The following is a 24,201-nucleotide window of genomic DNA, read 5'->3' as shown; positions in this document are numbered from 1 at the left end:
TCGGGAGGCTGAGGCAGGAGAATGGCATGAACCCGGGAGGTGGAGCTTGCAGTGAGCCGAGATCGTGCCACTGCATTTCTGCCTGGGAGATAGTGAGACTCCGTCTGAAAAAAAAAAAAAAATCAGTAAATATTGTTTATATGTTATTTTTTGAGGAAAAACACTGGTTTTCAAATGTCACTATTTTAATGTTGTTTTCTATTTCATAATTCTTTCAGGCATCGATGTGCCAGAGATCAATGAGGAACAGAGCAAAGTTTATAACAATGCCTTGATAAATTGGCACCATCCAGAAAAGGATAAAGCTGATAGCTATGTTCTTGAATATCGGAAAATCAATAGAGAAGATGAAATGTCATGGAATGAGATAGAAGTGTGTGGAACAAGTAAAATAATTCAAGACTTGGAAAACAGTAGTACCTATGCTTTCAGAGTAAGAGCTTACAAGGGTTCAATCTGTAGTCCTTGTAGCAGAGAATTGATTCTTCATACTCCTCCAGCTCCAGGTATGGTGAATATCAGGAATAAAAGAAGCATAGAGTTGCACGAGACCTTGATGAAATAAACTAGTCAATATCTCCATGTAGACCTGCATTGAAACCAGCTCTTGTTTTTAAAAGACTCCAGAAAAGTAGCTTCTGTCCCAACTGGGATTTAGAAATGAACTGAGTACTCGAATTTTACCTTGTAGGCTGAGAACGGGATTAGGTTTTAACTGATATCAGATAGAGAAAAACATGGAAGAAATTCGGTGAGCAGAGCTGTTAAGCTGGGATTAAAATAACATAAATGGTACTTTGAAAGTTTTAAATACATAATTCTGTATTTTTGGTTAGTTTATGGAAATCTCTAAAGCACAAGATCTAGGTAGGTGTTTTTAAAATTTATTGGTGTAATATCCTAAAATATAATTTTGATTTAACCTAATTCTGATTTGTCTGGATTTTTTATCTAACTTGGCAATTCTCAGCTAATAGGGATGGAAGCCGTATATTAGAACCACATGAATAGCTTTTCCTCCCGCGCTAAAAGCTCCTTATGCCCAGTCTTCGCCCCCTCCCTTCCCAAGTTAAAAACCACTGATACTACATATAGAGTGCCTAAAGATTTTTATAGAATGAGAATGACTTTAAAGGTTCATTGATGTTCACTATGATGTCTCCATGAACAAGGGATATTTAGAACCAAAGTTGTGCTCAGCCTGGTTAGCAGGAACACATTTTCCCCTTTCAGTCGCTGCCTTACAGATACCTTTAATTGGATTTTAGGTCCACTGCTCCCTGCCTGTTTTTAGTGTCTTATGTACCCATATTTTCTGCACTCTCCCCTTTCTTCCTTTTTTCTTCAAAATAGAAAAGCACAATTTGTTTTTCATGCACTTTGTGGCTTTTGAAAAACTGGAATACAAACTTACATAAGATTGGCTAAAATTATATTTCTTAAATTTTAATAAAATCCAATAGAGAGTTTTGGGATGAATTCGCAAGTATTAAGTATTTTATGGTTTATGCTATTTCTGCTTCCTTTTCTAGTCTTTCTGCCTGAAAGTGGTAGAAAAACCTGGACATAATCGCTGTTTTCAGTCACATAGTGGAGGGGGAGGGAGGAGAGGAAGTGTTGAGGGTTGTCTTCCTTTTTATGAGAGAAGATACATGACTAGGGTGACCCTTTACATTTATTTTGCAAACTGGGAGACTTTTGAGATTGAGAGCCAGCACAAATAAGCATGCCAGGAAAATAGGCATTAGCAGGAAGAATGGTCGGCTCGCATCTTGGTAATGGTTGTAGTTTTCTAGCAGCCTTTTTTTTTTTTTGGAAGTGGAGTCTGGTGGCTCTGTCACCCAAGCTGGAGTGCAGTGGCACCATCTCAGCTCACTAGCTCACTGCAACCTCTGTCTCCTGGGTTCAAGCTATTCTTCCGCCTCAGCCTCCTGAGTAGTAGCTGGGGTTACAGACGCAGGCCAGCATGCTTGGCTAATTTTTGTATTTTTAGTAAAGCCAGGTTTCACCATGTTGGCCAGGCTGGTCTCAAACTCCTAACCTCAAGTGATCCGCCCACCTCGACCTCCCAAAGTACTGGCATTGTAGGTGTGAGCCACCACGCCCAGCTGCTAGCAGCCTGTTTAAAAAATATATATATAGAGAGAGAGGGATGGGGTCTCACTGTGTTGTCTATACTGGCCTCAAACTCCTGAACTCAAGCAATCCTCCTGCCTCCCATGTAGCTAGGACTAAAGGTGTGCACAATGATGCCTGGAGGTCATTTTTTAAAATTGAGATGTAATAAAGATAAAATGTATCATCTTAACAGTTTTTAAGTATACAGCTCATTGGCATTAAGTACATTTACAGTATTGTTCAACTATCACCACTTGTATCTCCTTACTTCATTATTCTAAACTGAAACCCTATACCCATTAAACAGTTACTCCTGTTTCCCCTCTCCCCAGAGGCTGGTAACTTCGATTCTAATTTCTGTCTCTATGAATGTGCCTATTCTAGGTATCTCATATAACTGGAATAATGCAATATTTGTCCTTTTACATCTGGCTTATTCGTCCATGTTATAGCATGTATCCAAATTCATCCATGTTGTAGCACATATCCAAATTTATCCATACATGTTGTAGCATGTATCCAAATGTATGTATCCACATTTATCCATGTTGTAGCATGTATCCAAATATTTCCTTTTTAAGGCTGGATAATATTCCATTGTATGTATATACCACATTTTCTTTATTCATCTGTTGATGGAATTTTGGTTGTTTCCCCATTGGCTAGCAGCCAATGTTATGCTTAATATATTTGAGTCAATATAGACTTATGGAAGTAGTATCCTCATTCTGTAGATGAAGAAATTAAAGTTTGGATCAAACTCTAGTTAAATGCTTGAGCAGGATTCAAACCCAGGTCTCTCTCAACCCAAAAGCTATGTTTTTGTTTTTGGTTTTTTTTACACTCTCCCATGTTTCTTATGTCTGCCATGTTGGTTGATACAGAAAAAGCTTTATTAAAATAGCTAAAGTGTCCCAAATTAACAAAACTTATGATAAGAAAATATAGAGTTATTTATGAAAATATACAACTCTTTATTTTTTATCTTTAATAAATATAAAAGAACAAATTCAGTAGTGTGAAATACCTGATAGATTTGCTATCTCTATTCCAAAGAGCTGTTTTTATAAATTTTCACATGAATTAAAAATATTTTCATCTGCTTTTTGAGATTTCTGAAGATTTTTAGGTAGAGAATATACTGGGTAGGATATATGGCGAAGTTGGATTTGGTTTGTCATAGTTGTCTGGTGTAGTGTGACACCTCCTTCCCGCTTCCCGTCTCTCTTCAGTAATTTCTGTAAGAAAACCTATCAGATTTAACAAACTAGAGCAATGATAATTTTTAGCCTGATATTAATTTTAAGCTCTATTTAGTTTTCAGCTTCCTCTTTGATGAAAAATGTGGCTATAATAATGAACATCTCCTGCTGAACTTGAAGAGAGACCGTGTAGAGAGTAGAGCTGGATTTAATCTTCTGCTTGCTGCAGAACGCATCCAAGTGGGTTATTACACAAGCTTAGACTACATCATTGGAGATACTGGCATTACAAAAGGAAAACACTTCTGGGCCTTCCGTGTGGAACCGTATTCATACCTGGTAAAAGTGGGAGTTGCTTCTAGCGATAAACTACAAGAATGGCTCCGTTCTCCCCGGGATGCAGTTAGTCCAAGGTAGGTTTTTGTATTGATCTAGAACTTGATAATTTTTTGAAAGTAAGCCTGAAAATAGATTTGGCTTTATTACATTTGGAGTATACATTTCTTATTTCTTAGATTCTAGTATTTTGGCTGTGGCTTGATTGAGAAAAGGAGCCGGGTGTTCTTGTAATCACACATTGAATAAGGAGAGTTAGCAGTTACATTTTAATATCATGAGGAAACCTGTTTTGGATATCTCTTGATTATGATATGGCTTCACAGTTTTAAATTTTGAAAGTCTTTTGCATTTTACCTAAATTATGTGATAAAAATTACCCAGGTGTATAATACAATGCCTCTAATTGTCATACTTCACAATTAAGTTGTTCTTTTCTTATGGGACACAGTTTCTTTAAACTTTCCCTTAAGTCCTTTTCAAAACTGGGTCGTGGTAGACATATTTCCACAGCAAAGACTTCCAGTTTCTTAAGAGATTGACTAATGAAGATTGTGCAGTTTAGTTGTTTTAGATGGAGTAAGGTCAACTAGCTTTGAAAAATAATTTTTGACCACTCATGTGAACAGTATCCCAGCTTAACAATCCGAATGATAGGAAAAGCTTTTTGCAGAAAGGTGAAAAATTTATATAATGCTGAAAATTGTAACTGTAAAACATAGTGGCATGTCCACTTGATAGAAAATTCGTATTAATGTTTAAAAAGTTCATAACATGAGAAAGATTAGAAGTGGAGAAACCTAATAAACATTGTTGATGCAGTATTATCCAAAATATATAAAAAGCAACATAGGCATATTGAAAAAAATGGGGAACATGTTTCAAAATATTCTATACGTTTTTATTGTTTGATAAAGGCGAAAAAGCTTCATAATCTTTGTTTGCCTCATACATCCATGTTGAAATTCCAACCAGGAAATAGAGTTCTTGGGACGAGAATGAAACATGCTTTTTTCTGTTGCATTATTTTACAGTGCTCGTATATTTCACTTAGCCTGGTAATTCCTTGGTTTAGGGCATACATCTTATCTTTGTATTTTGGTTTTTTTCTTTTTTTTTTTTTTTTTCTTTTGAGACGGAGTTTTGCTCTTGTTGCCCAGGCTGGAGTGCAGTAGCGTGATCTTAGCTCACCGCAACCTCCGCCTCTTGGGTTCAAGCGATTTTCCTGCCTCAGCCTCCCAAATAGCTGGGATTATAGGCATGCACCACCACACCCAGCTAATTTTTTGTATTTTTAGTAGAGACGGGATTTCTCCACGTTGGTCAGGCTAGTCTTGATCTCCCAACCTTAGGTGATCCACCTGCCTCGGCCTCCCAAAGTGCTGGGATTACAGGCGTGAGCCACCGTGCCCAGCCTGTATTTCCTTATACAGTTATATGTTAGCTTAGCAACAGGAATATGTTCTGAGAAATACAATGCAAGGCAATTTCATTGTTGCAAGAACATCATAGAGTGTTCTTACGCAAACTTAGATGGAATAGTCTGCTACACACTTAAGCTATATGGAATAGTCTTTTGGTCCTGGAATACAAACCTATACAGCATGTACTGTAATACTGTAGGCAATTTTAATACAACGGTAAGTATTTGTATATCTAAACATAGAAAAGGTACAGTAAAAATAAGTTATAAAAGATAAAAAATTTTATGCTTGTATAGGGCACTTACCACGAATGGAGCTTGCAGGACTGGAAGTTCTCTGGGTGCATCCATGAGTGAGTTTGAAGGCCTAGGACATTGCTGCACACTACTGTAAACTTTATAAACACACTATACACTTAGGCTGCACTAAATTTATTTAAATATATTCTTCTTTAAGAAATTAACCTTAGCTTTATAAACTTGCAATTAACAAAAATTTTTTTAACTCTCTTGTAGGCACACTTAGCTTAAAACACTAACACATTGTACATCTATATACATTTTTTATACATCTATATACAATTTTTTTTTTTTTTTGAGATGGAGTTTTGCTTTTGTTGCCCAGACTGGAGTGCAATGGTGTGATCTCAGCTCACCACAACCTCCACCTCCCGGGTTCAAGCAATTCTCCTGCCTCAGCCTCCCGACTAGCTGGGATTACAGGCATGCACCAACACGCCCAGCTAATTTTGTATTTTTAGTAGAGATGAGGTTTCCCTGTGTCAGTCAGGCTGGTCCTGACCTCAGGTGATCACCCTCCTCAGCCTCCCAAAGTGCTGGATTACAGACGTGAGCTACCACGCCTGGCCCAAAAAAAATTTTTATAGCCTTGTTCTACAAGTTTTTTTTTAATTTTTAAAATTTTTAACATTTTAAGCATTTTTATTAAAAATGAAGACACAAACATAATAGCCTATCCAGGGTCAAGATCATCAATATTGCTGTCTTCCACTTCTACGTCTTGTCCCACTGGAAGGTCTTCAGGGGCAGTAACATGCATGGAGCTGTCATTCCTAGGATAAGAGTGCCGCCTTCTGGAAAACCTCCTAAAGGGCCTGCCTGAGGCTGTTTTACAGTTAACATTTTTTTTAATAAATAGGAGTAAATCTACAATAACAATAAAAACATTGTATAATAAACACATGAGCCAGTAACGGTCACTTATTAAATATTGCATAATGTACATAATTGTATGTGTTACACTTTTGGTTAACAACTGGAAGCACAGGTTTGTTTATAACAGTATCACCACAAACATGTAACGGGTTATACTACAGCCTTACAGTGGCTACCACATCACTAAGCTATAGGAATTTATTTATTTATTTGTGTATTTATTTATTTAAGACAAGGTCTTGCTGTGTCGCCAAGACTGCAGTGCAGTGGCGCTATCTCGATCCACTGCAGCTTCCACTTCCTGGGTTCAAGTGATTCTTGTGCCTCAGCCTCCCGAGTAGCAAGCATACACCACTATGCCTGGCTAATTTTTGTATTTTTAGTAGAGATAGGGTTTTGCCATGTTGACCAGGTTGGTCTCGAACTCCTGGCCTCAAGTGGTGCACCTGCCTTGGCCTCCCAGAGTGCTGGGATTACAGGCATGAGCCACTGCGCCCAACTGAAATATTTTAGTTTCATTATAATCTTATGGGACCACTGTGGTATATGAGGTCTGTTGTTGACTGAAATGTTATGTGGTGCATGATTGTATATGATTCTGTGCTATAAAAATTTAACATTTGACCAGTTCCTTGACTGCCCGCTGCCCCCTCACTTTTTGGAAGGCTAAATGATTTTCTAGGGTTTCACTTGTGTATGTAACTAAAGCAGTGTTTAATGACAGGGAATTTGGGGCTGAGTCTGTGGTATAATTCTAAATTGCAATGTGTCATTTTTATGTTTTCGATTTTGTTTTAATAGAAAGCTTTTGATGTAAAAATTATTTTAACTTTATATCAGTGTATATTATCCTGTGAAAATGTTTTGAAGATACTTAGATCTATGGTTGAAGATACAGATACTTTGTGTATTGTGTTTCAGATATGAGCAAGACAGTGGGCATGACAGTGGAAGTGAGGATGCCTGTTTTGATTCTTCACAACCGTTTACCTTAGTTACTATAGGCATGAAGAAATTTTTTATACCCAAGTCACCTACTTCTTCTAATGAACCTGAAAATAGAGTTCTTCCTATGCCAACAAGTATTGGGATTTTCCTTGACTATGATAAAGGCAAAGTAAGTTTCTATGATATGGATCACATGAAATGCCTTTATGAGCGCCAAGTGGACTGTTCACATACACTGTATCCAGCATTTGCATTAATGGGCAGTGGAGGAATTCAGCTTGAAGAACCCATCACAGCAAAATATTTGGAATACCAAGAAGACATGTAGTTGAAACATCTGATGTGACTCAGGACAAAAACTGTGAACAAAGCAATGCCTTAGCGTTAACCTTCGTAACTAATTACATATCACTGAGTGTTCTGTCACCACACTTGTATTTGAGTATGATTCTTCTTGAAATACAGAAAATCTAAACAGTCTTGTGTCTTCCATGTCATTGTTCTGCCTTTCACAAATGATGAAAGTGAAGATGTTCTTTCCAAGTTAATACTGAAATGGTTAGCTTTTACTTTATGTACAGGATATCTAATTTATTTCTGTCAGCTGGTGTTGCTGACACTTTCCTGATGGTGGGGGGGATACAAAAGTATTTATTATGCTTCTCTTGTGTTTGATTTTTCATTTTTATATCATGTTTATGTCCTAAGAGAAGATATTTTTTAAATGCCTTATGGATAGGAATTAGTACTAAGCAATGTGTCTTGCATTTGTTTTCAATAGGAAAACAAAGCTCTAGATAGGTAAAAAGAAAAACACCATAAAAATGGTAGTATATTTAAGTGGAAAATTATGTATTTTAAAGTGTGTAACTATTAAAAGTATATTGCCTGAAAAAGGAATACTACTGTTTTGTTAAGACCACAAACTGTATTGTTAAGGACACTTTAAGAGTCTGCTTAGCTGTAACACTCATTTACCAGCATGGGTAGTAAGCATGGTTTCTTGCAGAAAACACAAAGTTCTCACCTAACACATTAAACTTCTCACTTTATATACTTTTTTCAAAGAAATTTATCTTCAGTTTTTCTACTGTGAAAATATTTGTTCTTATATCAAAGAATTATTTTTCAGATATATTGGTAAAGATGGACTGATATTAAAGTCATATTTATTCTTTTACCCCCTTACTGTGTTTTGTGATTTTCATTTTTGGCCCAATTATTACATATCAGGTTTTCCTGGTTTATATTTACATGTTTGAAAAGTTCATTATATATTTTAGTAGCGTTACATATATTATAAATTTTCATAACATTGTTCACTTATGTGGCATTTTCTGTTTCTCATTGGTAATAAGCATTTCTAATATAAGCCAGTAAAAATACAAATTTAATTACTTAGAAATGATAACTAAGATCACAATGACTGTGTACCCTTTGAAATATCTTTTAATTTGAGGAATTACATTGTATCTAAATTGTGTGTTTTTGAAAGGCGTTCTTACAAGTAGGTGGTTTTTATTTAAACTACTTATTTTTCTGAAGTTAAAATGTTCAGAAACTACTGTTATGCATTGTAGCAGTAATCATTTATGGAATGCTTTTGACATGTTTTAGCAGAGTAACCAAAACTTTTGGGCCTGTTTTTTTTGGTTGTCCTTGTTGTTATGTTTTTAATGAAAATCTGTTACTCAGGCTGGTAGCATTAAATTAGCTTTTTACCCTCAACTCAAGTAGAAAATATCATGGAGAATTTCAGTGTTTAGCAGGCTGTTAATTTCCCATCTATGAATAGCACTTTATGACGTAGGCTAAACTAAGCAAATAATGCAGTGTTATGTGGATCATTGTGCAATAAAGCTGCTAAAGTCACATTTGTGGTTAAGTTTGATACTCAAGCCTTGTACAAGCACATATCATGTAGACATTTTTAAATATGAAGCTTTAACAGGAATAGGATAGCCGTTTCAAACATTGTACAATTGTAAATAAATTGTTGTGTTTCTTTCATTTTTAATAAAAAATTAAAAAGAATTCAAGTGTAATTATTCAAATCTGCATTCCAGGAATTTTTAGTATGTTTACATGAAAAGTTGAAAGAAATTGATTATGAAAACATGATTAGCTGTACATGATAACTCAGAGCTACAGTTTTATATGAAATCATTTTGAACATTTATTAGCTTAATTTCTGTGGAAGTGATTATTAGAGAAGCTTAGCTTAAAACTTCAATTGTTGCATATATTAAATTGTTTAATATTTCTTTTCTGATACATAATAGATCAGGTTTTGACCAGATGAGCGGTCCTTTGTTCACATTCATACTCTTTGATCTGCGATTCTGGTAGTTGTGGTGGGTTGTGAATCACAATGAATCGTTACTAATGCTTGATGGGTCTTAAAGTTTTTTCTTTCAAGGCTATCCCTATGATTCTCAATAATTTAATTGTCATGTGCACAGTTGCTCTCTTGAAAATAGTAGGAGTCAGAGCTATCTCCTTTTGGGGACTGAACATAATCTGGGCCTGTTAAATCTTTTGCCACAGCCCATAATCTGATAAGGCCCTGGAAGTGTGTCTCATGTGGAAATATAATCAATTGTATTGCTACAGTATTATAGGCAAAAATACTCTTAAGAAAGAAATTATGTTCTACCAGACAAGATTTGCATTCATTTTAAAGGAGTTTTATATGCTTGTTTATGGGAATATCCTAAAATTAGAGTTTTTCTTGAGACTCTTCTGCTTTAAAAATAAACTTTAAGAAATTTCATTTTGTTAAGTTTGATTTGGAACTATTTCATTCATTTCACAAAAAGTTTTTAACTCCTGCTGTCTATAAAGCATAGTGCTGTGCAGTGGCCATAAAGTGAACAAGACAGCCTGCTAGGTGCCTGTTTTCATGGAGCTTACCTGCTAGCAAGGAGAGATGATAAAAACAGGGAAGGGGCTACAGACTGCTGGAGGTGGGAATTGGCATTTAATTTGGTGGTTAGGGTAACGCCTCTAAGGAGGACGTAAATTTTACACCTGATGGCTAAGGAACTGCCATGCAAAGAGAGGTGTGAAAAAGGCTTTAGGCTGGTGAATTGTTCAGAGTTCTGGCAGGAAATAGAATTTACCGGATATGGTTCAAAGGAAAAGTTCATGAAAGAATTGCCTAACAATATGGGCAGCTGTAAAGAAGCACAAGCACTGGTGAGGCACTTAAGACTAGCAACAGCCTGGAGCCATTATTGCCTCTAGCAGTGATGCGAGAATAAGGACAAGAGGAAAAAAATCGTGTTTCTTGGATCTCAGAAGATTAAGGAAAGATTTCCTAGCAGGAGCTGAGGTCGCCATGAAAGGCAGCTATTGTCAGAGATGTGGTGTCATCCTCCACCTATTCTACTGGTGCTGTTTATTGACCAAACCCAACTGGTAGCCAGCCAAAAAGGGCTCTCTAGGGATGCAGACAGCAGGATTTATCTTCCTGGGGGAGAGAAGGGGAAGAATAGATATGGTGGTGGCTGAGGGGTACTGTAAATGGGAAAATGGACATTGTGCTGACTGTTTAAATAAAGGTATTTATAATGTTCCAAGATGTTAGAACAACTCAAAAGAAACTGTTTTGAAGACTTGGAAAGCTATTGCAGCTTTTTGTTTCAACTTTCTGGTATTTCTGTTCCTAGTTGGCCATTCCATGCTGAGATAATCTGAGACTATAGGAGTTGCTGCTTCTCTTTATACCTCTTATTTGAGCTCTTCCCTTTGCAATAGAGAAGAATAATTGTTACAATTAAAAAAGAGTAAACTTAAAGTTCTGGTAAGACTCTGACCTGAAAGATTGTACAATATTGTCAAAATACAAATAAATTGAAATATGCCATACATGAATTATAGACTATAGTTTGAATACCTATGGATAACTTTAAAATGCTTCAAAATAAAATTCTTTTTCCCTAGATTCCTTTTTGTAACCTATCTGAACTCAGTAGTTGGCTTCTTTTTATTTATTTTTGTAATTTCAACTTTTATTGTCAAGTTGGGGGTAGGTGTGACAGATTTTTACATGGCTATGTTGTGTGATGCTAAGGTTTGTGATGTGGTCTCCTCACCCAGGCAGTGAGCATAGTACTCAACAGTTTTTCATCCCCTGTCCCCTCTGTCTCTTCTTTATTAGTCCCCAGTGTCTGTTGTTGCTATCTTTATGTCCATGAGTACCCAATATTTAACTCCCACTTGTGAGAACGTGCAGTTTTCCGTCCTTGGGTTATTTCACTTATGATAATGGCTTCCAGCTGCATCCCTGTTGCTGCAAAGGGAATGATTTTGTTCTTTTTTATGATTGTATAGTATTCCATGGTGTATATGTACCATATTTTCTTTATCCAATCCACTGTTGATTGGCATCTATGTTGATTCCATGTCTTTGCTGTTGTGAACAGTGCTGTGATCAACATATGTGTGCGTGTGTCTTTTTAATAGAATCACATATTTTCATTTGGCTATATATCCAGTAATGAGATCGCTGAGTCAAATGTAGCTAATTTCTTTGAGAAATCCCCAAACTATTTTCTTCAGTGGCTGTACTAATTTACATTCCTACCAACAGTGTTTAAGCATTTCCTTTGCAGCCTCACCAGCATCTGTTATTTTTGGACTTTTTAATAACCATTCTGGGGCCGGGCGTGGTGGCTCACGCCTGTAATCCCAGCACTTTGGGAGGCTGAGGAGGGTGGATCACGAGGTCAGGGGTTCGAGACCAGCCTGACCAACATGGTGAAACCCCATCTCTACTAAAAATACAAAAATTAGTTGGCGTGGTGGCGGGCGCCTGTAATCCCAGCTACTCAACAGGCTGAGGCAGGAGAATTGCTTGAACCCGGGAGGCGGAGGTTGCAGTTAGCCGAGATCATGCCACTGCACTCCAGCCTGGGCAAAAGAGTGAGACTCCATCTATAATAATAATAATAATAATAATAATAATAGACATTCTGACTGCTGTGAAATAGTATCTCATTGTGGTTTTTGATTTGCATTTCTCTGATGAATAGTGATGTTGAGCCTTTTTTCATATGTTTGTTGGCTGCTTGTATGTCTTCTTTTGAGAAGTATCTGTTCATGTCCTTTGCCCGTTTTTTCAATGAGGTTATTTGTTTTTTGTTTGTTCAATTACGTTTCTTATAGATTCTGGATATTAGAACTTTATCAAATGCATAGTTTGCAGATATTTTCTTCCACCCTGTAGGGTTTCTATTGACTCTGTTGATAGTTTCTCTTGCTGTGCAGAAGCTCTTTTTTAGGTCCTATGTTTCAACTTTTGTTTTTGTTGCAATTGCTTTTGAGAATGCAGTCATAAATTTTTTCCCAAGGCCAGTATCCAGAGTGGTGTTTCCTAGGTTTTCTTCTGTAGTTCTTACTGTTTGAGGTCTTACATTTAAATCTTTAATCCATCTTGAGTTAATTTTTATATATGGTAAAAGGTACGGGTCCAGTTTAATTCTTTGCATATAGCTAGTTATCCCAGCACCATTTATTTAATAGGGAGTCCTTTCCCCATTGATCATTTCTGTAAACTCTGTCAAAGATCAGATGGCTGTAGGCGTGTGGCTTCATTTCTGGATTCTCTATTCTTTTCCATTGGCCTATGTGTCTAGTTTTGTACCAATACCATGCTGTTTTGGTTACTGAAGGTTTATAGTATAGTAAGAGGTCAGGTAATGTGATGCCTCTGGCTTTGTTATTTTTGCCTAGGATTGCTTTTTCTATCTGGGATCTTTTTGGTTCCATGTGAATTTTAAATGCCACCAGTGCATGCTTTGGGAGGACCTTAAAAAGTTCCTCAGTGGTTATGTTGACATGTGGTTCAAATGCAGTCTGACTTTATGCTGATCGGGCAGATTATATGACTGCTTATGGATATCTGCATGTTTTTCCTTTTAATCTTTCAAGTCTTGATATCCTAAGACAAGAATCTTCTGTTGGCCGGGCGCGGTGGCTCAAGCCTGTAATCCCAGCACTTTGGGAGGCCGAGACGGGCGGATAACTTGGTCAGGAGATCGAGACCATCCTGGCTAACACGGTGAAACCCCGTCTCTACTAAAAAATACAAAAAACTAGCCGGGCGAGGTGGCGGGCGCCTGTAGTCCCAGCTACTCAGGAGGCTGAGACAGGAGAATGGCCCGAACCCGGGAGGCGGAGCTTGCAGTGAGCTGAGATCCGGCCACTGCACTCCAGCCTGGGCGACAGAGTGAGACTCCGTCTCAAAAAAAAAAAAAAAAAAAAAAAAAAAAAGGATCTTCTAAGTGCAAAGATAATATCCTTCAGAATAGTATGCCTGTCTTATGATCTTAAGACAATTGAAATGACTCTGTTTTTCCTTCCTTGTAGGGTGATGAACAATGTTAGCCACTACAAAAGTATTTTATAATCTCTTAAAAATAATAATATGTACATATATCTGCAAATCTCCAAGAAAATAAATGCAAGAGTTTATAAAGTCAAATAAGACACATAAAAACAGATTTCCAGTCCCCCATCTCTGCCCCCAACAAGCCCCTCAGTCAGCAACATTGTTCTCCTGCGTTGACAGCTATATTAATACTATTCATTTTTTGCTAAATATTAGGCATTATTTGTCAACATTATGTAATGTTAAATGAGGATTTTAGCATCTAAGTATTGTCTGATATTCAGCCAGGTAGGTGTATTTATGATTACATTTCTTTCTTTTTTTTCTTCTTTCTTGGAGTTAATGAATACCTATTTCTCTTACTTAGTTTTCTTTGAATCTCTAAGTGGTTCTGTGCTTTCCAAAAGCTCTGTAAATGCCTCTAGTAAGGCATTTCTACAGGGTCAAACATACTTCTATTTGTTTTTCCCGGGGAATCTCTCTTATAACTGTCATCCTACTTCAGTATGACTGGTTGGTTCCTGGGCCTGCTACATAGCTCTTGGGGCTTTCTTTTGACTTTATTCTAGGAATAACCTTTCCTTCTCTTCCAAATTAAATCCTATTTCCTAGATCCCATGTCTGTGTTTTAGTTTATGTCCTTGTCTTAGTAAAGTATATTCTCCAGTTTTGAGAGAAGATTGAGAGAAGGTAGGATATTTGAAATTTTGCATGCTCTAAGATTTCTTTGCTCTAGCTTCCACTTAACAGTTCAAAATCGTTTTCTTATTTTTCAAGGCATTGTTCTGTTATCTACTAGCAGCCAGTCTTGCTAGTGAAGTCTGATGCCATTTTAATTACTGATTCTTTAGACATGAACTGTGTTCTTCTCTGGAAACTTTTAGCTTCTATTTTTATCTCTGGTGTTTTGAAATTTTATAATATTTCTTAATGTGAGTTATTGTTCTGCATTCTGTGTTTTGGGCATTTGGTCCTTCCCTTCAGTTCCAGGAACTTTTCTTATTTCTTTGGTGATTTCTTTCCCTCAAGTTCACTACCTTTTTGAAACTCTCCTACTAGTTAGATATTAGACTGCTTCATGTTCTTACCATTTTGAAGCATGCTGTTTTTGTTTCATTGATGCTGCATTTTTTCTTACCACTCCTAGACTTTATTATATTTCTTTGATTTTTTTTTTCTCCTTACATTTCCTTTAAGTATTCCTGTAGGATTTCCATTGTTTTGTTTTTGCCTTTGATGTTAGAGAATTTTCTCAAGTGCTTAGTCTGTTTTTTAAAAGAGAGATTTTATTTTTTAAGAGAACGTTTAGGATCACACCAAAGTTGAGCAGAAGGTGCAGAGATTTCTCATATATCCCCTAGCCCCATTCATACCTCCCCCATTATCAACATCCCTCACCAGAGTAAAATATTTGTCACAGTGACCTATCATTATCTCTCAGAGTCCATAGTTTACATTAGGGTTCACTCTTGTACATTTTATGAGTTTGGACAAATGCATACGCACATATGCATTCACAGTAGTACCTCACAGTAGTTTCACTGTCCTAAAAATCCTCTGTTCTCACACTGCTAATAAAGACATACCAGAGACTGGATAATTTATAAAGGAAAGAGGTTTAATTGACTCATGGTTCCACATGGCTGGGGAGGCCTCACAATAATGTCAGAAGGCAGATGAGGAGCCAAGTCACGTCTTACATGGGTGGCAGGCAAGAGAGCTTGTGCAGGGGAACTCCCATTTATAAAACTATCAGATCTCAGGAGACTAATTCACTACCATGAGAACAGTGCGGAGGAAACTGCTCCCATGATTCAATTATCTTGACCTGGCCCCACTCTTGACATGTGGGGTTTATTACAACTCAAGGTGAGATTTGGGTGGGGACACAGCCAAACCATATCATTCCACCCCGGCCCCTCCCGAATCTCATGTCCTCACATTTCAAAACCAATCATGCTTTCTCAACAGTCCCCCAAAGTCTTAACTCATTTTAGCATTAACTCAAAAGTCTACAGTCCAAAGTCTCATCTGAGACAAAGCAAGTCCCTTCTGCCAACGAACCTATAAAATGAAAAGAATGTTACTGCCTAGATACAATGGGAGTACAGGCATTGGGTAAATACACCCATTCCAAATGGGAGACATTGGCCAAAACGAAAGGACTACAGGCCCTATGCAAGTCCAAAATCCAGTGGGGGAGTCAAATCTTAAAGCTCCAAAATGATCTCCTTTGACTCCATGTCTCACAGGTCATGCTGATACAAGAAGTGGGCTCCTACAGCCTTGGGCAGCTCCGCCCCTGTGGCTTTGCAGGGTACAGCCCCCCACCCCAGCTGCTTTCATGGCTGGCATTGTCTGCGGTTCTTCCAGGCACATAATGTAAGCTGTCAGTGGATCTACCATTCTGGGGTCTGGAGGACAGTAGCCCTCTTCCCACAGCTCCACTAGGCAGTGCCCCTCTGGGGGCTCTAATCTCACATTTCCCTTCCACACTGCTCTAGCAGAGGTTCTCCATGAGGGCACTGCCACTGTAGAAAACTTTTGCCTGGACATCCAGGTGTTTTCATACATCCTCTGAAATCTAGGCAGAGGTTCCCAAACCTTGATTCTTGTCTTCCATGCACCCTGCAGGCCCAACACCACATGTAAACTGCCAAGGCTTGGGGATTGCACCCTCTGAAGCAAGTGTACTTTGGCCCCTTTTAGCCACAGCTGGAGCAGAAGCAGTTGGGACACAAGGCCCGATGTTCCGAGGCTGCATAGAGCAGGGGTCCCCGGGCCTGGCCCATGAAACCTTTTTTCCCTCCTAGGCCTCCAGGCCTGTGATGGGAGGGGCTACTGTGAAGGTCTCTGACATGCCTTGGAGACATTTTCCCTATTGTCCTGGTGATTAACATTTGGCTACTTGTTACCCATGCAAATTTCTGCAGTCAGTTTGAATTTCTCCCCAGAAAATGGGTTTTTCTTTTCCATCACATCATCAGGCTGCGCATTTTCCAAATTTTTATGTTCTGCTTCCTTTTGAATGCTTTGCCACTTAGAAATTTCTTCCACCAGAAAGAAATTTCTCAAGTTCATCTATCTCAAGTTCAAAGTTCCACAAATCTCTAGGACAGGGGCAAAATGCTGCCAGTCTCCTTATTCTAGTTCCCAGCAAGTTCCTCATCTCCATCTGAGACCATCTCAGCCTGGACTTTATTGTCCATAATCACTATCAGCATTTTGGTCAAAGCCATTCAACAAGTCTCTAGGAAGTTCCAAACTTTCCCATCTTCTTCTCAGCCCTCCAAGCTGTTTCAACCTCTGCCTTTCACCCAGTTCCAAAGTCGCTTCCACATTTTCAGGTATCTTTACAGCAGTACCCCACTACCTGGTACCAATTTAATGTATTAGTCTGTTCTCATGCTGCTAATAAAGACATACCTGAGACTGGGTGATTTATAAAGGAAAGAGGTTTAATTAACTCACAGTTCCACATGGTTGGGGAGGCCTCACAATCATGGTGGAAGGTGAATGAGGAGCCAAGTTACATCTTACATGGTGGCAGGCAAGAGAGCTTATGCAGGGAAACTCCCCTTTATAAAACCATAAGATCTTGTGAGATTTATTCACTACCATGAGAACAGTATGGGGGAAAGCACGCCCATGACTCAATTATCTCCACCTGGCTCTGCCCTTGATATGTGGGAATTATTATAATTCAAGATGAGATTTGGGTGAGGACACAGCCAAAGGCTATCAGTGTGCTCCCTATTTATCCTGCCTACCCCAACCTCTGGCAACCACTGATCTTTTACTGTCCACATACAGCATGTAGCCTTTTCAGATTGGATTTTGTATTAGTCTTTTCTCACACTGCTATAAGGAACTACCTGAGAGTGGGTAATTTATGAAGATAAGAGGTTTAATTGACTCACAGTTCTGCAGGAGTACAGGAAGCCTGGCTGGGAGACCTCAGGAAACTAACACTCACGGCAGAAGGGTGAGGGGGAAGCACGCACCCTCACATGGCAGCAGCAGAGAGAGAGCAAAGTGGGCAGTGCTATCCACTTTTAAACAACCAGATCTTGTGATAATTCACTACCATGAGAACAGCAAAGGGGAAATCCACCCCCATGATCCAATCACCTCCTACCAGGTCCCTCCCCCAAAACTGGGGATCACAACTCAACATGAGGTTTCAGTGGGGACACAGAGCCTAACCATATCAGATTCTTTCATGTAGTAATATGCATTTAAATTCTGTCTTTTATGGCTTGATAGCTCATTTCTTTTAGCACTGAGTAATATTCCATTGTCTGAGTGCACCAGTTTATCCATTCACCTACTGAAGGACATGTTGGTTGCTTCTGGGTTTTGACAATTATGAATAAAGCTGCTGGAAACATCCATATGCATGTTTTTGTGTGGATATAAGTTTTCAACTCCTTTGGGTACAGTACCAAAGAGCTCAACGGGTGGTGGATTATATAGTATTTGTTTTTTGCCAAATTGTCTTCCAAAGTGACTGTACCATTTTGTGTTCCCTTTCTAGGCTTTTCGTTTGTTTGCCATTTCTATTAAAGATTAAAGCACTAAGTGCTGGTTAATAGCTTTATGTGTAAGTAGGGCTTATTGACTATTGGACTTCACCATGGCATAATAAAGGGATAAATGGTTTTTGTTGGATCCTCCCCACAAGTCAGTGTCTAGTCTTTTCTCTGGGGATACTTATTTTCTCTAAAGGAAGATGCTTCAATCTTCTGTCTGTGTAGTGGTCCTCAGAAATTTGACTGGGAACTAGGCTAGTGTTTCTCCATTCAGTAAGTAAACTCTTCTTATTCTACTGATTTCCTCTATGTACTTAGTGTCCCTGAATGAGAAACTTTTCCAGTTTTCTTCAGAAACTCCACCTCCTATCTTGTTTGGAAGTTATTGGTGGTGGTGGTAGTAATGAGTCAGATGGAGAGGAGAGGTGGGAGAGAGGGTAATCACCTGATAATGTGGGGTGGGTGGAGCTGGGAAACTGGAGGGGTGGGATTTAACTGCTCCTTATCAAACTGTCTCTTTCGGCTCTATTTTCAGAATATATCCAGAGTTCAGCTTCTCCCACCTGTGATGTTACCACCAACATTCCAATATCATCATTGTAATAGCTTCCTAACAAGTCTCCTTTCTTCTTCCCTGTATTAGCTGTATAGCTAAGTTCTGTTAACAGACCCTGAAACCTGTGAACATAACCAAAATGTACTTCTTACTCTCACAAAATTTACTGTAGATCAATAAATGCTGCTCCACCAGGGATGAAGGGATCCAGACTCCCCACATTTTGTGACAGCACCTTAGTACATGGTTTTTAAAGTTACTACAACAGAAAAAGTACAGAGGAGTCCCAACAGCTGTTAATACCTATTAGTGCCTCAGCACATCTCTTCTATCCACATTTCACTGGCTAAGACTAATCACCTGAGGCTAACTCACAGGCATCAGAATGTTACCTTGTGAGTACCCAGGAAGAAGAGAACTAGATATGGTTGAACACTAATGATTGCTACCTCAAACCCTTGCACTATTAATTTCCATTTTCAATTTGAAAGCCAGAGTGATCCTTCTGTAAATATGTAAGTCACTTCATATTGCCCCTACTATTCCAGATATCCACATAATCCCTTACCACCCTTGTGTTTTTTTAGATGGCACTTTCTCAATGAGAACCATCTAACTACTGTGTGTGTGTTTTTTTTGTTTTGTTTTGTTTTTTGAGATGGAGCCTCCTTCTGTCACCCAGGCTGGAATGAAGTGGCACGACCTCAGTTCACTGCAACCTCTGCCTCCCAGGCTCAAATGATTCTCCGCGCTCAGCCTCCCAAGTAGCTGGGACTACAGGCACTGACTACCACGCCCAGCTAATTTTTGTATTTTTAGTAGAAACGGGGTTTCACCATGTTGGACAGGCTGGTCTCGAACTCTTGACCTCAAGTAATCCACCCGCCTTGGCCTCCCAAAGTGCTAGGATTACAGGCGTGAGCCACTGCGCTGCCCAGCCCTAACTACTGTATTTAAATTACACCTCCCTGCCACAAACATACTCTCCATTTCCTGCTTCATTTTCCATAGGACTTCTAAATTTCACTGTCGTCTGCATCCTATAAAATGTAAGCTCTACAACAGCAGAATTTTTACCTAGTTTTTATCACTGCTGGATCCCAACATCTTGAATCTCCCTTGGTTACTAGCCTGTGACTTACCTCTGCCTTTGGTGGTACTTGAGTACCTGCAGTTCCTGAGCCTGACAGAGGATCTGCGTTGGTAAATTGACTTGCTTCTCCTGGGTTTCTCCCTCTGCAAGCTTTTGGACTTGACTTTTCCTTACTAAGTCTTTTGCCATTCCCGCATATGCTCTCCTTTCATTATAGTTTACTGTTATAAATGTCTCCTAGTTGCATTTTAGTTGGAGTTTACTTTTGGTTTCTTGTTCAATTTGTTTTAGGATGATTTTTAAAAGGAAGAAAAAGTTGGATAGAATTTTGCCATCTTGAAACTGAATGAAGTAGTTTTGGAATGATGATTTTAGCTAGAAGAAATGACATTTAATATTTATTCATTGGATTCATAATTAGTATCTTTTCTAGATCTTCATTTTATAACACCCTAGGAAATACTTCCTTGACTCTTCAAAAGCAATATCAATGGTTTTTTTGTTGTTATTTTTTAAATGATGGATACAGTACAGGGTGTAGATGTCGCAGCAGACCTATTTTCTTGGAAAATCAATTATAAAATTATTTGTGAAAATAAATAAAATTGAAAAGCTGCTGAAACAACCTCAAACACTTTAAACCTTGTGATTGTGATCTGAGTCACATATGGTTACAACTTCTGTTCTCAGATTACAGATTAACTTGTCTTCTTATTTTTCTTGTTCTGTACAATGACCGGAGAGAATTAAACGATGTCAGGGACAAAAACTTCCTGTCTTTTTAATGACTGTTATAGATCTCCTTTATTGTCCTTTGTTTAGACCAGATGACAGAAATCTCGTGACTGTTACACCCTCTCTAAAAAATGTTAAGTGTACCCTTCCCAAAAAGAAACACTGCCTGTAACCAAATATTCCTATAACTATGCACCAACCTTGTGTAAATAATGTAATAATCCTGCTAAAAACTCCTCTGTCTCTGCCTACATAAATGAACCGTAACTTCTCTACTTCAGATCTCTGATTCTATTCCTTTGGAGTTGGTGTTTCCAGATGAGTCATCCTCTCACATTTTGCTTGAATAAACCTTTAAATTAGATTCTCACCCTTTTGATTATTTTAGGTTAACATATTTGGTGAGGGGATTTAGTATTTGATAACATTTGAGAGTTTCAAGGTGCTGCATAACACTGTTATTTGTATTATCTATACCCTAGATTGTCCTTGCATTTCTTGAGCAAAGCATGTCTGTACTATGGAAATATTTATAGTCCAGAAATTATTTTCCTAGTAAAATTTCTTGTGTTGCCAATTCTGCCTGTAGCTTTTACATACAAGTATTTAAATTCCTTTTTGGAGTACATCGTAAGTGCCTTAAAGTCGTTGGGTGACAGGGAATTCTAAAAACTTCTTAAAAAATTGTGAAGGTGGCCGGGCATGGTGGCTCACACCTGTAATCTCAGCACTTTAAGAGGCCGAGGTGGGTGGATCACTTGAGGTCAGGAGTTCGAGACCAGCCTGGCCAACATGGTGAAACCCTATCTCTACTAAAAATACAAAAATTAGCCAGGTGTGGTGGTGCGTGCCTGTAATCCCAGCTACTTAGGAGGCTGAGGCAGGAGAATTGCCTGAACCTGGGAGGCAGAGATTGCAGTGAGCTGAGATCATGCCACTGCACTCCAGCCTAGGCAACAGAGGGAGGCTCTGTCTCAAAAAAAAAAAAAAAAAAAAAAAAAAAAAAAAAAAAAAAGTTGTGAAGATTAGTACATTGTAGTACATGTCCAAAAGGTTGATCTCAGTATTATACAGGTTTTGAGAAAGGGAGAAGATTCCATGAGCAAATAAATTTGGGATGATATTCAGCTAGGCAAATTAGATATTTCTTTTAGCTTTGACTGCAGGAATTCTTACAGCATTTAGTGCCCATTTGGCTTTAAATCTAACAGAACAGTCCATGGAACACATTGTAGAAATATAACAGTAGTAGTGGTTAATACACTGGGAGTTAGGCATCCAAGACCCCAGTGGATGCTTGAAACTGTGAATAGCACTGCCATCGACTGGAAAACATTCAAATGATATGTTTGAATGTCAGACATGAGTTCATACCTAAGTGTTTTGAATTTATATCTGAGCTTTGTTTCTTAATAGTTGTGGGAACTTAGACACGTTATTAGCCTCTGAGCTCCATCTTAACTGAAAAATAGTTCTACTGCTATATACTTTAGGTAAATTAGATAATGTGTACAAAGCATTGTGTCGTGGATACTAAGTAGTCACTACACGGTGGCTTCACATAAATATTCTGTTTTCAAATAGCATTTCTGGATCTGGGTGCAATAGTACCCGACTGTAATCCTCGCTGCTCAGGAGGCTAAGGTGGGAGGATTGCTTGAGCCCAGGAGTTTGAGACCAGCCTAGGCAACATAGAAAGACCCTGTTTCAAAAATAAATAGCATTTCTGAAAATGGGATGTAACCCTCATAAGATAGCTGTTTGCAAATGATTTTATATTTGAATAGAAAGTTGGGCTAGGGAAATCGTTAGTATATTCAACAACTATTTTTAAGTTTATCATGACCAAAACAAAAACGGAGCTATATGAATAATTACTTTGAGGTGTAATTTAATCCATCAGGTAAAATTTAAATCCTGTTTTCTGAGAGATCAAGATACTATGATCCAGGTGTGTTTTTAGAATTACATAACAGTGAACGAGACCTCATAAAATGCAAAAGAAAAGAATTTACAGAATCTGTGTCAAGTATTAGTATTTAAAGTAAACTTAGTTCATGACAGATTTCTCTAGTGGCTCCTAGAAACTGCTGATATTCTTGTTAAAAAGCAGCATGTACTACAGAGCAGCGCTTTTCAAACATTAACATGCATAGAGATCATCTGGGATTCTTGTTAAAATGCAAATACGATTCAGTTGTCCTGAGGCAGGCTCGAGAGTCTGCATTTCTAACAAGCTCTATCCAGGTGAAGCTGGGCTTTATAGACCAGAAATGTTGCTCTGCGCATGTGTGGAGGGGGAGCCAGAATAGGAGGTATACGAGCATACACGTTAGTTTACTCGGAATTTTTTTTTTTTTTTTTTTTTTGAGACGGAGTATAGCTCTTGTTGCCCAGGCTACAGTGCAATGGTGAGATCTCTGCTCACTGCAACCTCCGCCTCACGGGTTCAAGCGATTCTCCTGCCTCAGCCTCCCAAGTAGCTGGAATTACAGCCAAGCACCACCACGCCCGACTAATTTTTGTATTTTTAGTAGAGATAGTGTTTCTCCATGTTGGTCAGGCTGGTCTTGAACTCCTGACCTCAGGTGATCCGCCTGCCTCTGCCTCCCAGAGTGCTGGGATTACAGGCGTGAGCCACCACGCCTGGCCTACTCGGAAAATAAAGTGGATCAACTGAAATGAAAACTGTCATCTGAGGTAGCCCTTGTGATATTTATAGGTAAGGCCAAAGTTATTTCTTAAGCTTTGAATCGGCTTGGATTTTTGGGCAAACATTTAATTGACTCTCTTAAGATACTATGTCATACAGCATAAAGGAGAGAGTGTGGACTTCTCAAATTAAGTGCAGGGATTATAAGTCACCTCAACTGTGTGAAACAAACCAAGCAATCTCGGTATGGATCTTTCAGAATGTGTCTGAATAGAATTTAAGTGATTCTGACCCTTTGTCTTTGATAATACTAGAATGAGTTAATTGTGGAATAAGTCCACAATTAGCTGAAAGATTTGTTAGGGGTTTGTTGTTGTTGTTGTTGTTGTTGTTGTTGTTTAAAGGCAGGGAGTTAAAAAAACTCTTTGCCCAAGCTGGAGTGCAATGGCTATTCACAAGTGCTATCATAGCATCCTTCAGTCTCAAACTTCTGGGCTTAAGCGATCCTCCTCCGTCAGTCTGTAGCTGGGATTATAGGCCTGTGCCATTGTGCCTAGTTTAGGATTTATTATGTCAAAAGTTTACTATTTGTTGAGTGCCGTATTCCAGGAACTATGCAAATTGCTTTATGTAGATCTTATTTTAATTCTCATATCTTAAGTGTATCATTTTACCCATTTTACAGGTGAGGAGACTGAGGATCAAAGGGGTTAATAACCTGTCTAGGGTCTCGAAGCTTATAAGTGGGATTTGAATCCAAAATGTATCCCAAAATCTAAACTTTAAACAATTATCAAACCTTCCTTTTAAAACCATTTGAATATTGAGGAATGTTTGCCAAATATAACAGTAATAATAATTGGAAAAATTGTTTCTAAGATTAACTCTTAGAAGAAAAGATTTAAATTACTGCATGGGATTTCGTTGTTGGATAGTAAGGTTTTTCAGAATTTGTTTTTATAAATAATACTTTAAAGAGTGTCCTTGGTATAGGAATTTCAAAGTGGCTACTCTAGGAGGAATATATCTGTATAT

At 38.3% G+C, this 24,201-nt stretch overlaps 1 protein-coding gene across 8 annotated transcripts in view; it reads left to right on the top strand.

Annotated features, from left to right (window-relative positions):
* Positions 1-9,237, top strand: part of TRIM36 (tripartite motif containing 36) — a 56,993-nt gene extending 47,756 nt beyond the window's left edge. For all 8 annotated transcript variants that reach the window (XM_005557537.4, XM_065546650.2, XM_065546649.2 and 5 more), the window contains 3 exons: positions 219-506; positions 3,436-3,733; positions 7,177-9,237. In XM_005557537.4, the coding sequence (XP_005557594.2) occupies positions 219-506; positions 3,436-3,733; positions 7,177-7,531 (941 nt within the window). In that variant the 3' untranslated portion in view covers positions 7,532-9,237. The remainder of the gene's footprint in view (positions 1-218; positions 507-3,435; positions 3,734-7,176) is intronic.
* Positions 9,238-24,201: the final 14,964 nt, after the last annotated feature.

Source organism: Macaca fascicularis, chromosome 6 (genome assembly GCF_037993035.2).
Source record: "Macaca fascicularis isolate 582-1 chromosome 6, T2T-MFA8v1.1".
NCBI classification, from domain to species: Eukaryota; Metazoa; Chordata; class Mammalia; order Primates; family Cercopithecidae; genus Macaca; species Macaca fascicularis.
Note: the sequence above shows the minus strand (reverse complement) of the source record. Positions and strands in the feature narration are given on the sequence as shown.